The 16582-nt window shown below is 37.6% G+C and overlaps 1 protein-coding gene across 4 annotated transcripts in view; it reads left to right on the plus strand.

Moving 5' to 3' along the window:
* CPEB2 (cytoplasmic polyadenylation element binding protein 2) overlaps positions 1-16582 on the plus strand; it is a 76619-nt gene that overhangs the window by 20822 nt on the left and 39215 nt on the right. For all 4 annotated transcript variants that reach the window (XM_059721587.1, XM_059721588.1, XM_059721585.1 and 1 more), the window contains one exon: positions 6044-6094. In XM_059721587.1, the coding sequence (XP_059577570.1) occupies positions 6044-6094 (51 nt within the window). The remainder of the gene's footprint in view (positions 1-6043; positions 6095-16582) is intronic.

Here is a 16582-nt window from a genome sequence, read left to right on the forward strand (position 1 = left end):
GTCTTCATGTTGCTTTCTTGCAATGTGTTTTATAACAAAATTTTAAGGTGTTCAAATTAGCACCTTAATTTTAGGATGAATAGATTCAAACCTGAGGTCAGAATATAAATACATTATTTTTCCTTACTAATTCTTTGACACGTTATTGTTCGAAGAGTGTTAGAGACCCTGGGTTAAAAGCCAACCTGAAGTTTATGGATATTGGTCCTAAAGTTGTCTTTTCCAGAAATGTCCTATTTATTTTGGTTTTTCCCAATCTTTGCATATAAAAGACTTGATTTAGGGACATTACAGCAGTAGACAAACTTTTGTAATCATGTTAAAATTGATCACTTAAATAGCACTGGGGTAAACAAGCAACTATGTGTCTCAAAGTTTGTTTTCAGTGAGAAGCAAAAAACTTAACCTACCTTGTTGCGCTTTTGAACATTTTCACTTTAAGAAATTTTCTGTTGTAAAGACTAGTACTAGCCTTAGCTCCTAATTTACCATTGCTTCCTACCTTCTAGCTAGATATTGCCACATCTGCAAACAAGATGCAAGATACTGTTACATTCTAATTACTTCTCATTGACAGTAGTAATAATACACCACTTTTGTAGGGTAGTAGGAAAATGGGCATCAAGCTTCTATTTACATGGAAGAAAGCTACCTTTTACTCTAGGCTGTTCCATAAAAGAAAAAAAAGACATTTGTGGAAAAAGTGTTACAGATAGTACAATAAAAATAGAAGCTTATAACAAAAAAGATGGTTATGAAAGGAGAATAATACTAGACTTTCCTATGAAAGAATATCTCAGTATATTTGAAAATCTCTGTACCTCTGCCTTTCTTGTTCCTATTTGTAGTATTTTACTTGAGTATCAGAACACCATGAAAAATGAACTTTTAAAGGCAACCAACTAGAGCATAAGGGGGTAGGGAGGATGACTGTTGACTCAGCAAAAATGTGAAAATATTTCTCTAATATTTTTTCTTCTGAAAAAGTAAATAAACCCGACGGTGTTTAAAGTCATCTTTTTTTTTTTTTTTTTAGGAGAGAACGTTGTTTTAGCTTTTCTTGTGTTGCAGAGAATTCTGGGTGATGAGAGAATATTAAGCTGTTCTTAAAGGGCACGGAGCTACTCAGATTAGGGTTATATATAGAAGGTAGAGTGGTGTTGGTGCAGAACTTGGGGTTCTTGTGTTTTGTAGTATCCTATGGTACAAGGTTCTTGAAATACTGTAGAAAAGATAAAGGAGCTATTACATTTTCGCTGTTTTGAGCATTTTTCTCTTCCACAGATCCACCTGCTTATGTTTTTCACTGAGAGGCAAAAATAGACTTTTTTATATAGAAGTAGTTAGCTTGCATAAACAATCTTAATATAAAATCTTAGACCAAGACACTTTATAGACTTTGCCTCAATACAACTAATTACACAAGTAATTAAGCATGTAATATTTTGATGGAATAGATCTGTGTATGCTGCTCTTTGTTACTGAGGGATTATCAGTATGTAATTTGTGCATTGCCTTAACTAAAGTGGTTTTGAAATCAGCACAAATCATCTGATGAATGCCATCTTTTAAATTGGTAAAGTTTAAACTGGTGTGTGATAACTTCAGTTATTAACCAATTTATTAAGTCATACTGTTTATCAATTCTTAGCGGTGCTCCAAAACTTATTAGGTTATTTTCATGGCATTTATTTTTAAAAGTGATAACTGTAGATAGGATGTTTCCTTTCTGGTTTCTGAACTATAAGGATAAACTCACCTCACTTTTTTCAAGCTTCTTGCTAAACCAGAAGGGCTAAATACTTGATTTTATTAAATATAAAAAAGCATACAATAAAACAGACTGGAAATCTCATGTAGTCTCTTGATTCCGATAGCTAGGTTTTAAGAAGAACATGTAATATTTCAAATGTTATGCTGAAATTGTGACTTAGCATTACCAAGACCCCTTTAAATTTTGCTTATACTTATTTAAATATTTCCATATTTGGGGGTTCCTCAAACCAGTTTATTTACATTGGAACACAGAATACTTGAAACCAAGCCTAAATACAAACCTTTCTCTAAATAAAAATAATGAACAAATGAACATAGCTACAACTAAGTTCTCCCAGGAAAAGTTTTATGCAGAAACTTCACTTGTTTGGGCCATGTAAACTAGAATCACTTTAAGGACACATGAGTAAATCTAGCTGTGCTACTTGTGAGTTATATCTTAATTAAAATACCCCTTGTTATCTTACCGAGTTTGGTGGGAATATAGGAGAAGGTCTTGCACATGAATTTAAGATTTTACAATTTTTTTAATGCATCACAAACAGTTTTCATAGTAATTGGATTTAGAAGTGGAGATGGGGAAGTAAATGTAACGGAACCATTGTTACATATGAAACCAGTCAAAACATCCGTAGCTACAGAGGAAGCTAATGTTTTCAACACAACATTAATGTACAGTTACTATGTTACTTCAAAGGGCATCATTCAGTATAGGCCATATGCAGAAATTCCTTGTGTTCTTTTTACATCTTACGTTTATATGTGAGTATGTATTTATATGTGAGCATGTACTTACTGGTTTAAAGAAATTTACAGCTTTGAATTTTGTGCAGTGCAAATAGCTGCAGATAAATCAATTGTCAACTTCCTAATCATGCTTCTATTTGACTGTTTTTGCTGTTGTCACAACTGACACCTAAGATTACAATACTCAAAAGAGATTTTTTAAATATTTTCTTTTGATTATATGACAGAACTTTAGCTGGATTCAACATTTTTTCCCTAGAAACTCAGTGTCTCCTTTTATTTCTGTGGGATTTTATGTACCATAGGTCCTTTTAAAACTGAGAAAATGTAATTGTAAAAACTATAAGCTGACAGGGACACACAGATTTAGTACCTGACTTCTTTAACGTATTTTATTTCAAACTGACAGTGTCCTTTTAAGCATTATTTCTTGACATTTGCATGCTTGATCATGCAAACTTAACATTTATATGCTTGTATAAGAAAGGGTAAAGCAAAATCAGAACTTGTGATCTTGCAACTTCCTTCTGGAAAGTACTCTGCATTCACATGTAATCGCACATGTTGTTTGTGTGGAGGAACCTCCAGAATCAGAGCCTGTAGAAGCTTCTTGAATTATGAAAATATAGAGACAGAACATCTGTCAAAAATGATCTTTTTCAAACAAATATTCAAAAGGTCTACAATATTCAAAAGGTAAGAAATACAGAAATTAAAATTTCTCATGCAGAAATAGTGCACAAGGTAAATAGGGTCCAGTAGTGGTGACAGCTGTTTGATACCTGTCTTTATCCTCTTCTGCCCAGCATTATCCAAAGCCTACACTATCTATGGGATTTGTAGGATTTCTCTATAGTATCTGTATGTTTCACATTCAGTTAATTAGTTTCACAACTACTCTGAGAGACATCACTGAGGCACGAGTTCAAGAGAAAGTTTACAGAAGTCTTTTCTGATTTTGAGTGCCCAAGTTGAAATCCAACTATTATTTGCTGCCTTTAGCATTTATGTTACATTCTCAAAGCACTATAAAAGCATTATAATAATGACCCTATGAAACTGATGAATTAATATTAGTATTTCATTTTACAGTCTGGAAAACTGAGACAAAAAATAAAGTTGCCAAAAGTCCTAAGTGAATTGGTGACAAATACAAGATTAGGCTTTTAACTTTAGAGATGCCTGATTATCAATCCTGTGCTCATTTCTATATAAACTACTGGATGTATCTGCACATGCAGTTAATGCAATGCAGTAAACTCCAGCACAATTTGAGCCAAAAGAAACTGTTTCCAGGCACATCATCCACACTTGAGCCTGGGACAGCAGCAATTTGAGCTGGGGCAGAGCAGGCTCCAATTGGCCGGGCTGATGAGGCGCAATTTACAACCATGGTCAGTGCCCACATGTGCATTTCAGCGCAGTAAATTACTCTGCCATAAGATAATACTGTTCCCAACAGTACCATCTTACGAAAGAGTTAGTTTACTGTGCCCTAATACCATCACATGTGTAGACGGTGACACTTTACTGCAGAACTAATTAGTCTGCACTGCAGTACAGTGTACATGTAGATGCATCCACTGCCTTACAATGCAAAAGAGGCAGTATACTATCCACAGCTTCCTTCTGACTTCAGTTGGACTAGTAAAGATGTTCAGTAGTACTGAAAATTAGAACTCTGTTTCCCCAAACTGACCACCCAAAAAATGAAGAACAACATGCTTTTCTTATGAAAAGCCAAGGATGTACTCTTTTGTATGGTAGTCAGCTGTCGTGATCATAAGACCATCCATTTTCTTATTATAGTCCTCTTATTCTCTCCTCACCTCAGGTTTGTACAGCAAGTAAGGCAAAGGTCCTAACTAATCTTGATTCATTCTCTAAGTCCCAGCCATTCTGTAGAATAAATAAGAAACCAGACCCATGGTAAAAATAAATAGTATGTAATTGAAAACTATCATAATACATATAAGAAACTTATGGAATTAAAGTTGCTGGGACAGTGTTAATTCTGGCATTCCCTGTTTTTTGAGAGCTTAACTTCAGTGTATTAACTCTTTTTGGTAGTTTTTGGTACGTTATTTTCACTTTTATGTCTTAAAGCAAAAATTGTAAACTCATAGTTGAATAGATTTTCCATCTCTTTGGTCCTGCTAAATTTCAAAATCCTGCTGACAATTCTGGCAGAATTCAGGTTTCCCAAAAGGCACACTGTTTGAGGAAAAACTTGTAATGGAAAGTGTTAGGCATCCTTTCTATAAGGGTTGCTACTTCATGCTTTCTCTGGGTGCTTGGGTTGTTTTTAGTTGAGGCTTAGATGCACACAAAACCTTTTAATAATATTTAAACAGTTACGTCCTGTTCTGAAAGCCCTGTGCACACAAAATTCCCATTGAAATCAGCATGAGTTCCACAGATTCAAGGTTCCAGGTTTGGGTATTTTGTTGTGATTTAGCAATAATCTGTTTTCAGCATATTTACTTGAATATTCAAGTTTAAATAATTTTTGATTGTATGCTTAAGGGATTACAAACAAGCAGCTATGTTCTAATAAAGCATGTGAATATGTAGGTTTTTTTCATAAGGCATGTTCCAGTGAAACAGAGCTGCTATTGTAAGTTTCTGTCTAGATCAGTTTGCAGTACTATCATGTTTGCAGCTTCCTGTAAACAGAAAACTTCTCCTTTCATAAAAAAGGAAATTGGAATGAACAGACCTTTGCTATGCTTTTTAAACATGCAGTTTAAAAGAAAATCCTCACTTACTGCAGATATACTAAAAATACAGTATTTTAGTAATTTAGCATCAGGGCATGGGGATTTTATATATCACTCTTTGCATATTTCATTTTACAGTTTCACTTTTTTAATCCATAAACTAGCTGATAGGAATCTCTAGAGAGTTTTAAGAATGTTAGCATAGTAAAGATTCATAACAATTCAGTAAATAAAGCAGTATGTAATTTATTTTTGTTTTATCAGGCTTAGTGGGAGAGATGAGCTATAGAGCGATTTATTTAAAGTCACAAAATGTATTTATAAATGGGCTACATGTTAGTTAACTGCTTTAATCACTCTTATTACCAGAGTTTTGACACGCTGATTCTGGGAGACTTTCCAAATAGCAAGTTAGATTCTGGTAACCAATGTGCATCAAAATTAGTCTGAAAAGAAAACTAAAGCAATGGGCTGCCTGAAACAAAAACTGGCTTTATCCTATTGGCACTGATCCCAAGGAACATTGCAAATCTTATGACAAGAGAATTAAGGTTAAGAAGTTTGTTCATGTCAACTTCAGCTTGGGTCAAGGGTATTGTTGGGTAATGTGTTTGCAGTTAAATATTAGTTCTTTATTTCCCCTAGGCAAAATGGAAATATGTTACACATTTCACTTTTAAATGGTGGTGTGTGTCCCTCACCTCTCCCTTCTCTTCCCCCCCCCCCCCCCATTTTCTTTTCTTTTTTTTTTTCCCCAGCATAATAGCTAAAACCTTACTGGTTTTTGTTTGTTTTTTAAGGTCGCTTGAATTATCCACATCCAGGGACTGACAATCTTTTGATGTTAAATGGTAAGTTCTAATCTTATAACAGCTTCTAATTATCTCTAGCTTATTTTTAATCTGAAAAGTTAGTTTAAAATTGTACTGTTATAGTCTATTACGGAGTTACTTGAAACCAGAGACAAGGGCAGTCTTGCAGGGATTGTCACCATCTTCCAGGGTTAAATGGTAAGAGCTAATCTTATAACAGATTTTAATTATATCTAGCTTACTGGAAAACTAAAATACCTGTATGAAACCATACTATTCTTTTCTGTTTCTGAGCAATGTAATATTCTGCTCTCCAGAGAACGTCTAATATTCTGTTATACAAAAAGACTAGAAAAATAGAAAGTGTGGATTTTATGACCCGGTACCTTGTGGTTGTGAATGATGATTTATGCCCTTAATGCTGCATTTGTCTAAAATAACATTTTATTTTATGGTTTTGGAACTAGCTTTCTTTGAGTGTATTTCTGATTTCTAACCATATGAAATGGAGGCAAGCCTCTGTGAGATGGAGTTTAGCTACTTTTTATGCTTATAGAAAGCATCAGACCACATTTATCCATCTATATACAGTAATAAGCCATATTGCACACAAATCTTGTCTGCACTGGAAAAAATCCAGATCTGTAGAAGTTCATTAGTGTAGCTCTACTATGTTTGAAATTGTAGTGTAGACTGAATTGACATTTTTGCAATTGTGTCCAAATTTTGCCAGTGTATAAATATAAAGCTTTGTTTCAAATGGAAACTTTTCGGGCCTTCTTTTTTATTGCCTTGCACAGAGGCAAATGACTACACCAAGATATAAAATGCAATACCATCAGATTTTTACAGAGTAGGTTTGTCAATGATTAGAGAAATCTGAATTGGTTTAGTTTTATACCAACAAAAGGAGAACATGGCACAAGCACCCAGTCTGGCGAATAAAGTCAAATCATGCAGATTATTGTAAAACCTAGTGAATGAAAAATGTCTGCTTTTTTTTAAAATAAAATTTGCCTCCTGGCAGTACAAACCCTATATCCCTAAAATTTAGCTGGGAGCTATGCTGTTTGTGGATGCGCTTGATAATTATGAAACTTATTCCACCATAGATATAACTGCAACCACAGTGCTAAAATGTGACCTGCAGATTCCAATACCCTCTGATCAGTTTGGGGCCACACTTAATAAATATTAAATGATTTGCTAGGATATAAGCGCAGACAGACCAAAAATATGCACATTAGGATCCTGATTCTGAAAGTTGCCCCACATAGGCAGATATCCATGACAATGTGGATGTGCATTATTTTAAAATGAAGTCTGAGCAGCCATAGGGGAAATCTTTTCTTCCCTTTTTATTCCATTTGTTTTATAAGCAACTGTCAAGTATTTCGGAATCATCAATGTAAGAGATGTCATATTTAACATTTTGAATTTCTTTTAACATGTAGGGGAGTTATTCAATGGAATATATTATGGGATCTTTGTTTCCGTAGGAAAATAGATCTCTATATTGTTCGTCTACTGAAAGCAATGTTTTTAAAGAGATGGAATTCATATCCAGAGACTGATGTTTTCAGTGAAATCAGTGGCAGTTTTGTTGTTGATACCAGTGGGATCAAGAATGACTCCCCAGTGGTGTTTGGAACTTAGCAATTAGCATAATTGCTTTAGTTCTTTAATGTCTGCTATGTCAAATTTATTGCTTTAAAAAAAAATAAAAATCCTGTACCAGCCTGATGGTCAGATCCAAAAAAGTACTCAAGCACTTTAAATTTAGATGGTCAGCAATGTACTAACAGGGATATCCTGCTCTCAGTTTCAGAGCTAGTGTGCACCAGACTAGACTTACCCTTACGCACCCGTGCGGTTCATAGCCCTGTATTGGATGCCTTAGTTCTTTCATATAGTGCATGAAGAGACAAAGGTGCCTCAGAATAGGATCCAATGAATGGGGAGCTTTCTAAAGCCAGTATGTTAAGTACAGTTGTTTACAACGTGCTAATTGGAAATGTTACGGACGGGCTAGTTTTAAGTCCTTGCACGTCAAGGTGGCTGGGAGGATCTATAGCCCTGAACATGGGCTCCTGCCCTCTTTCTTTCAAAATGAGCAGGGCCCACTTTTTTCATTTGCAATGTGTGGTAGTGATGAAGGTGGTTAGAGTGTTTCCCATGTGTTTGGAGACATCTGCCTGAGAGGATTCAAAGCATCATCTCCCAGGAAAGAGAGCCTGTGGGTGTGAAACTCCTTGACATATGCTAATTGAACCTGGGTCTACCTCATCCTCAACAGTGCTCTAACCAAACAGCATGGTATAAAAAGGGAGTGCTGTCATCAACCGCTTTTACAATAAAGTGACAGTTATCACTGCATTTTGTAGGAGGTCCAGACTTATAATTATATGCTGTGTGTACTCTGAGAACACCACTGGGATTTAGCCTTGGAAATTTAGACAGGGGAACATAACTATGGATTGCAAGGTAGGTATTAGGCACAAGCTAGGTACTGAGATGCTAGGCCCTATTGAGACTGGCCTGGGCTAAGCATATGCAAAGAGACACAATCCTAGACCTGGAGGGAATTTTCAAATCAAACACAGAGGTTCTTACGGATGTTATATGCCTTCAGGGTTGGTTGATAATTAAGCCAGCACTTTCAGGGTTGCAATTTTAGGTTTAGGCACTTAAAGCCCACCTAGGTTGCACTGTAGGAACCTAAGCCTTTTTATAGATCTGGTCCTGGATGTGTAACTGGCTTTTTAACTGTTCTTGATCTTCTTTTTTGAAGCATCTGTCACATTTAGATTCTTCCTGCTTGATTTTTAAACTCATAGTACATAATAGTAAAAGTTTAAATAATTAAGCAAACATATTTTCACAAAAGTGAAACTGCAACTGGCTAGCTTTTTCATTGCTCAAGTTGAAGTATAAAAAGTGAATAATAAAATTAATAAAAGTAAAATCATTTTTAACACTTTTTAAATACAAGCCATCTAAAAGGGAAAAAAACAAATAAACTATTTTTTTTTTTTTATATGTGGTAACTTGGGAGGGTTTCTTTCCATGTTCACTTTGCCTCATATTATAGCATGGGAACTCCACAAAAGGTCAAAGTATAAAACCTGGGAACTCCACAAAAGGTCAAAGTATAAAACCTATTATAATTTTTCTAACTTTAAATTTTGAATATTTTACAAATATAAGTGGAGATTTTAATAGTGAGGTTAATTGACCTTTGGAACAACTTACTGTGAAGAGGGAGTCTCCATCCTTTGATGTCTTTACATGAAGAGAGAATGTGTGTTAAGAGATGCTTTAGTTCAGGCCAGCTGAATATCTGGTTCTGGACCCCAATGTGCCTCATAGGCCAGAACTGGAACAACCTCCAGTGATGGAAAAAGCAGCAGTGGCATTGACCACTGCAAGTTCCAAAGCTGCAGAGATTAAATGCACCTGTTGCTTATCCCTCCACCACCCACACTCATACCCAACAGGGCTCTATATGCTGGAATTCAGTGGCGGTCCCCACTCCTGCTTGCCCCACCTCCCAAATTTCCACCCCTCCAGGAACTCTGCAGGATATGGCTGTATGGGCCAGATCTTTTCCACCTCTAATTTAGTTCAACCAAAGTTAGTGGGCCAGATACTGAAATTACTGGGTGGCTATACAGGATATCAGACTAGATCATCTAGTCTTAAAATCAATAAATATGTAATTTTTTTTCAAATGAACCTAAAGGAATTAGGCATCCAAATCAGTATAATTTAATGCAAATTAGGCACTTTGGATTTTTAGACTCTTTTTGAAAATTCCATTTATAAATAATTTATCTAAAAATGGATAATTAAAACAAGTCCTAAGAATGAAAATGCCCTTCATAGTCTTGATTGTTACTGCTTTAACTCTTTAAATTAGAAAACTGTCAAGTACAAATAGTTGCAGGGGTTTAGGTTGTAGCCGTGTTGGTCTAAGGACATAGGCAGACAAGGTTCCTTGGGTGAATTTGATATCTTTTATTAGACCAACCCAAATAATTGGAGAAAAGTTATTAAGCAAGCTTTCGGGTTCAAAAACCCTTCATCAGGCTAAGGAAGTTTCAGTAGTTGGTGTGTGCTCTTCCTGGATGGAATGAAATAGTACAAATAGTGGAATTTTATATTTACTTCCTATCTTAAATATAGTGCTTGTTTTGAGTATAACAACTAAGTATTGTAAAATTCTTCCTTCTGTTACTCAAGAATGACAAACTAATTTGATTAGTATTGATTTAGGCACTGAAATAACTAAACAAAGCCTATGCAGTACTTGTTTGTAAGTAGAATAGAAATTCCAGACACCATATGCAAGATAGCGAGATCCAAATTTTAAAGTACCGAGCTATGTCTATAAATTCTATTGATGATGATCAAAAAAAAGGCATGATGCGCATCCAGACAGGTGCTGGCCCCAGGCTCTGGCTCCCCCTGGCTGCAGATCTGGGAGGAGTTGGGCAGCATTATTTTGCCCCAAGTGGCACAACTTGCCCCACACCAAAGTGCTTGTCTGGGCATGTGCATGGAGGCAAAAGTCCCCAGCTCAAATTTGCACCGCTTCTATTTTTGAGCTGCTGCAAGCGCAAATGGTTGCATGTGTGGACATGCCCAGTGAGTCTTTCTACTCCCATTCCCCTATTGTCACTTTTGATTAGACTAGTTTGCATTGCAGTACCAGAATATTAATTCCTACACCAGTTTAAATTCTAATAACTGCACACCGTTAGAGAGCTAGAGATCTAAAATAAGAAGGTTTTCCATTAAAAAAGACATTTTCAGGAGTATGAACAACACTTTTCATATAGGGAGGTCCCAGATCTATAATTTAAAATTAAGAGATTTTTGCCTAGATAAACTACTTTAGGTGACTTAAATTTGTGGAATATGTTTGTTATAATCTTTCACTCCATCTGAGCCTTTAGTTATCAAGCACTGGAAAAATGCAAGAAATAATTCTGCTTAGCTTGTTAGGCTTGGGTGGTACAATCATTCCCTTCTGATGCTCAGGTGGTATAGAAAGAATCCTTTTGGCTGCAGCTTTTGCAATGCTTGAGAAGTTCAGAACAGAGCATGACTTGCCAAGACAGAAGGATGTTGTGTTTATATAACCATGCACATTTAGTATATATAATTATGTAATACAAAAGGTGTGTGAGAATTTCATAAGCATTTTCAGAAGCATATTACTAGTTATTGAATCTAGTACTTTTTTTTTTTTTAATTAAGAACATCAATGTGGCTATCATATTCTAGTTTATCTGTGGAATAAAGTCAAGGCAAGTTCAGCCATAAGCCAGATCCTTCTCACATTATTCCTGGAATATTATTTTGGTGAAACTCTTCTTAGTGTGATTTGGTTTTTGAAGAGGTGCAGTAGGAATACATGTAATGCTGCTGGATTCAAATATAGAAAAGTGCATGAAGCCAGCAATTACATATTTTATATTTAACATCCTACTGAGTCAGGAAACCTTCTGATGACAGGCTGTTCTGCAAGATACATTGCTCTTTGTATTCACTGTTCTTAAAACCATTAATCTTCTTTAACAAACACCTTAAATATTCTGTTATTAACTGGGTGAAAATATTCAGTTCTGTTTTACCTGACCTTTGTTTAAAAATAAAAATCCATCCTTTTTTAATTATACTTCCAGATAAACATTAATGGGTAAACCATATTTGCTCAAATACAAGACAAGATTTTTTTCCCCCTAATTGACATGGGGGGGAAAAGTCCCACCCTGCCATCTTCACATTTTATAAGGACAAATATCATGCATTGTTTGTACTACATACAAGTAGGTGCCAAAGTGCTGTTCAAAAATGTGTTTTGGAGTACCTATGCTAAAACTTGCAGCAATTACAGAAAAAGTAACATGTATCAATTCTGGCTGAATTAAGTATATGGGTACTATATGAAAATTGCTACAGAGGTGTTTAATTTCAGGGTTATTGTTTTCAAATTTGCTCCTCACTTCCATGTGCTCATGGAGAGCAGTGGCAGACAGTAAGGAGAGGGAGAACGGGCTGCTGGACAGGGGCGGGGGGGAAGTTTGGGGGAAACAGAGAGAAAAGGATCTATCTGATCCCCTGACTTATTTTTCCTGCAGTAGCAGTGAAAAGAGAACAAATTCACGGCAAACCAAGCCAAAATTGCATTCTATACTTGGAAAATTATAACAAATTTATAAATTTTCCTATATAGAATTTAATTATTTGGAGGTTATCTTATAATCAAGGTCCTCTTCTATTCAAGAAAAATGGTAGTTACTGTGGTACTGTTTGAGGATCAGCCAAAAATGCTATCCCCCTTATGCTAGACAAGGAGCAAATTCCATATCAGGGATTCTTTCTCCTGAACTATTTACATTGTAATTCAGTGGTGTAAAAGTTGGGGACAGGGTTTATCCACAGGCTGCATGCCACTTGGGATCAGTGCATGGGGTTGGTCCGTGGGTGTGATTCCACGGACCTATATCCAGCTACAAACCAGCCCAATCCTGCATGTCAGTCTGATCCCGCAGGCTGTGCTCTGGCATGATCTAGTGTGTTGGGCCTCTTTATCCAGTCCATAGGGATTCCCACTGGTCTGGAAATTTGGCATCTGGGGAGCAGCAGATAACACTGCCACTTCTCCCCTCCTTCCAGTTTTCATATCCCTGGGGAGGTCAGCAGGCTGGTTGATATGGTTTTGCTGGCCAAATCTAGCCCACAGGCTGGGATTGAGCACCCTGATCTAAATAAATAAGGCAGATACATGATGGAACAAAGCGTATAACATGGATTCAGAATTAACAGCATGATGCTGGCAAATACCATGTTTGTTCCCCAGCATTTTCCTGGCTAGCAAGAAGAGCCTTATAATTTTCAGGATATTTTCTTCTCTTCGGCAATCCCTCACAGTCGTGGATGATTGTCTTCCATGACTGCCTTATCTGTGGGTCTTAAGATGGCTGATGAAGTTGATCCAGGATTGACAGACTTTGTTGCAGCTTGGGCACGTGTTTCCACGTGGGGTGGGTGGCTCCAGATTCTTGATTTGGTCTGCAACATTTCGTTTCTGCCATGTTCACTTTTCCCCAGCCCCTGTTGTTGTAAGATTTCAAAGTACTGAGATCCTTGCAACAGATTCTTCCTCCATTCGATCCTTGCAATAGTCTCTCATGAGTTGATGTCTGTTGCATTTTTTCTAATTGGCCCTGAGGACATCCTTGAAGCACTTTCTCTGCCCTCCTCTTGAGCGTACGCCTTGACTGAGTTGGGTGAATAAACTTGCTTCAGGAGCCTGGAGTTGGACATCCAGATGACGTGGCTGGCCCAGCAAAATTGTTGGATGATCATTGCCTCGATGCGCATGGTGTTTGTTTGCGAGAGGACACTAATGTTGTCTTCCCACTGAATTCAGATCATCTTCCGCAGGCAGCATTGATGGTACTTCTCCAACAACTATGGTGTCTCCTGTACATTGTTCATGTCTCAGCTCCATATAGTAATTTGGGGTCACAGCTGCTTTATAAATCATGAGCTTGATTTCAGATCTGATATCAAGATCTTCAAACGCACGTTTCCACAGGTGTCCAAAGGCTTCACTTGCATATTTAAGCTGATGTTAGATTTTTTCGTCGATGTCAGCCTTCAGCGAGAGATGGCTTCCTAGATACGAGAAATAGTCAACGTTCTCCAGAGTCTGACCCTGAATCTGAATTACCAGAGCTGGGGACTGTTCATTAAGAGCTTGTTAATGGAGGACCTTAATCTTCTGTATGTGAAGCATCAGTCCCATTTTCTTGTATGCCTTGGTAAAAATGTTGACGATTGCCTGAAGGTCTGCTTCCAAGTGAGTGTACACAGCATCATCAGTGTGCTGGAGCTCGATGATTGAGGTTGGGATGGTCTTGTTCTTGGCTTGCAATTGGCTAAGATTAAACAGCTTACCATTCATTTGGTTCTTTAGCTCCACTCCAACTGGAAGCTTGTTGATGGTCGCATGTAGCATCTTGGTAAGACAAAGAATGGTGATGAATTTCTTTGGGTATCCCTACTTCAGAAGGATCTTCCCCAATGCTTCTCAATTAAGAGTCAAAGGTTTTTGTGAGGTCAAATAAGACCATGTAAAAGGGATTACATTGTTTCCAGAATTTTTCCTGCAGCTGGCAAGCAGTAAAGATCATCAGTTGTGCCTCTCGATACCTTAAACCCGCATTAAGATTCCAAGAGGAGCTCTTCAGCAAGTGGAAGGATACAGTTCAGGAGCGTTCTCTCAATGATCTTTCCTTTGGTGGACAACAAGGCGATTCCTCTCTAATTTCCATAGTCAGACTTGATTATTTTCTTAAAGATTGTCACACTTGTGACATCCCTGAGGTCATATGGAATTTCCCCATTGTTCCAAATCCTTAAGATGGGGGCATGGAGCTGTGATGTGAGCTCCTCTCTTTCCCTGCTTGAAAATTTCAGCAGGGATTCCATTGGCTCCAGATGCCTTTGCAGTGTTACGCTGATACAGCAATATCATTTTAATATTTCTAAACAACTTATCCTAGGAAACTCACTGTTTTCTTGAAATTGCCCCCTTTAGAAAATTGTTTTCTGAACATTGTAATAACCTTTTAAAGTTTTCTCACTTCTAGTTCACTTTCTCTTAGTTTGCAAGGATCTCGCAAGAGACGGTTATTTTCAAAAATATACAAACATATGAACATTGTGAGCATCCTATAATAAAATGTCTTTCATGGCATCAGAAACGTCCAAATAATATGAAAATATGATGACAGACAGTTCCTTTGTTTTGGATGGCAAAGGGGAAGAATTGAATCAACAGAGTGGAAATTGTTTGGTGTTTATGCCAAAAGGGCTTGTAGTGCACATTAATCCAAGATCCTATTTTATATTACCAGTGTATGTATAGTGTGCCGCTACCTTCTTCCTAAAAACTGACTCATTAGTGTGGACATGATGAACTTGACTTTCCTTGACTCCTGTATTTGTATTTGTAAAAAGTTGGAAGAAATGTAAAGGGTTGATTCAGCAACTTGGTGATGATGGTGGGTGTACTGCTGTGTTGGCCAGGATCAGAAAATATATTAGGCACTGCAGTGCCTCTTTTTAGGTACTTGACTTCTTTAGTGGAGTTTGTAATCCCATGTGAAATGCTTAGACTGTATATATAATGACAACTGATAGGAAAGTTAAGATCTCAAAAAAGGAACCACAAAAGTCAGCATGCAGATTAGAGACCCACGTAAAGTATCTAAAAGGGAAACGCTGAGCTCAGGGCTGTATTTTGAATTCCACCCTCCTCAGGATTTCAACCTATGAAACTCAGCCACCTAAAGCTCACCCTTTCAAAGAGTCATTTTTTAGCACATGGAGTGTGTCCTGTATTCAGCCAGAAAGTCAGCAATTAGAACACTCGCATAGGATAGGAAAGGCCACTGTTTAGTATCCCTCTCCTGTTAATAGGATTCAAATCCAAATATTTCACTTTCCAGAAAAATATCATAACCGCCAAGCTATAGGCTGTATTAGGGAAAGGCACCTTAAACTATTTTAGATGGTCTGTATCATCTTGGTGGGAGGTGGCCAGTGGTGTCCTACAGGGTTCAGTTCTTGGCCTCATGCTGTTCAATATCTTTATCAAAGATTTAGTTGAGGATGTGGAAAGCACAGTGACCAAGTTTGCAGATGATACTAAGTTATGGGGAAATGGGGATAGGATGCAGAGCCAAGCAGACCTGGGCAAGGTGGAAAGGTGAGTGGAGCAGAACCAGATGCAGTTCAATAAGGATAAATTGAGAGTGCTTCATCTGGGGAGAAATATCCAGCAACATGAATATAGGTTAGGAGATGTCCCGGCCAGCACAATGGCTGAAAGGGACCTTGGGATTATGGCTGATCATAGAGTGAACATGAGCTGCCAGTGCAACGCTGTAGTCAACAGAGCTGATAGCATATTGGGATGCATTAGACGGTATGCTGCGAGCAGGGCTAAGGAAGTGATACTTCCTCTCTACTTGGCACTGGCTACACCCCAGCTGGAGTACTGTGTCCAGTTTTGGGCGCTGCACTTCAAAAAAGCTGTGGAGAATCTTGAAAGGGTCCAAAGAAGGGCCACAAGAATGATTAAGGGCCTGGAGAACAAACCTTATGAAGAAAGACTAAGGGATCTGGGACTGTTCAGCTTGGGGAGGAGAAGGCTGAGGGGGGAACTGGTGGCCATCTATAAGTATGTAAAGGGTGAATATCGGAGAGCTAGGAGAAAACCTGTTGACTAGGGTGCCCCAGGGGAGGACAAGGAGCAATGGCCATAAACTGTTAGAGGATGGTTTCAGGTTGGATGCAAGGAAGAACTTCTTTATGGTAAGGGTGACCAGAATCTGGAATAGACTTCCCAAGGAGGTAGTGCAGTCCCCAGCCTTGGAAGTCTTCAAGAGGAGACTAGACAGACACCTTGCTGGAATCATTTGATCTTGGTATTATTCCTGCCTGGAG

The sequence above is a fragment of the Alligator mississippiensis genome, chromosome 2 (genome assembly GCF_030867095.1).
Source record: "Alligator mississippiensis isolate rAllMis1 chromosome 2, rAllMis1, whole genome shotgun sequence".
NCBI lineage: Eukaryota > Metazoa > Chordata > Crocodylia > Alligatoridae > Alligator > Alligator mississippiensis.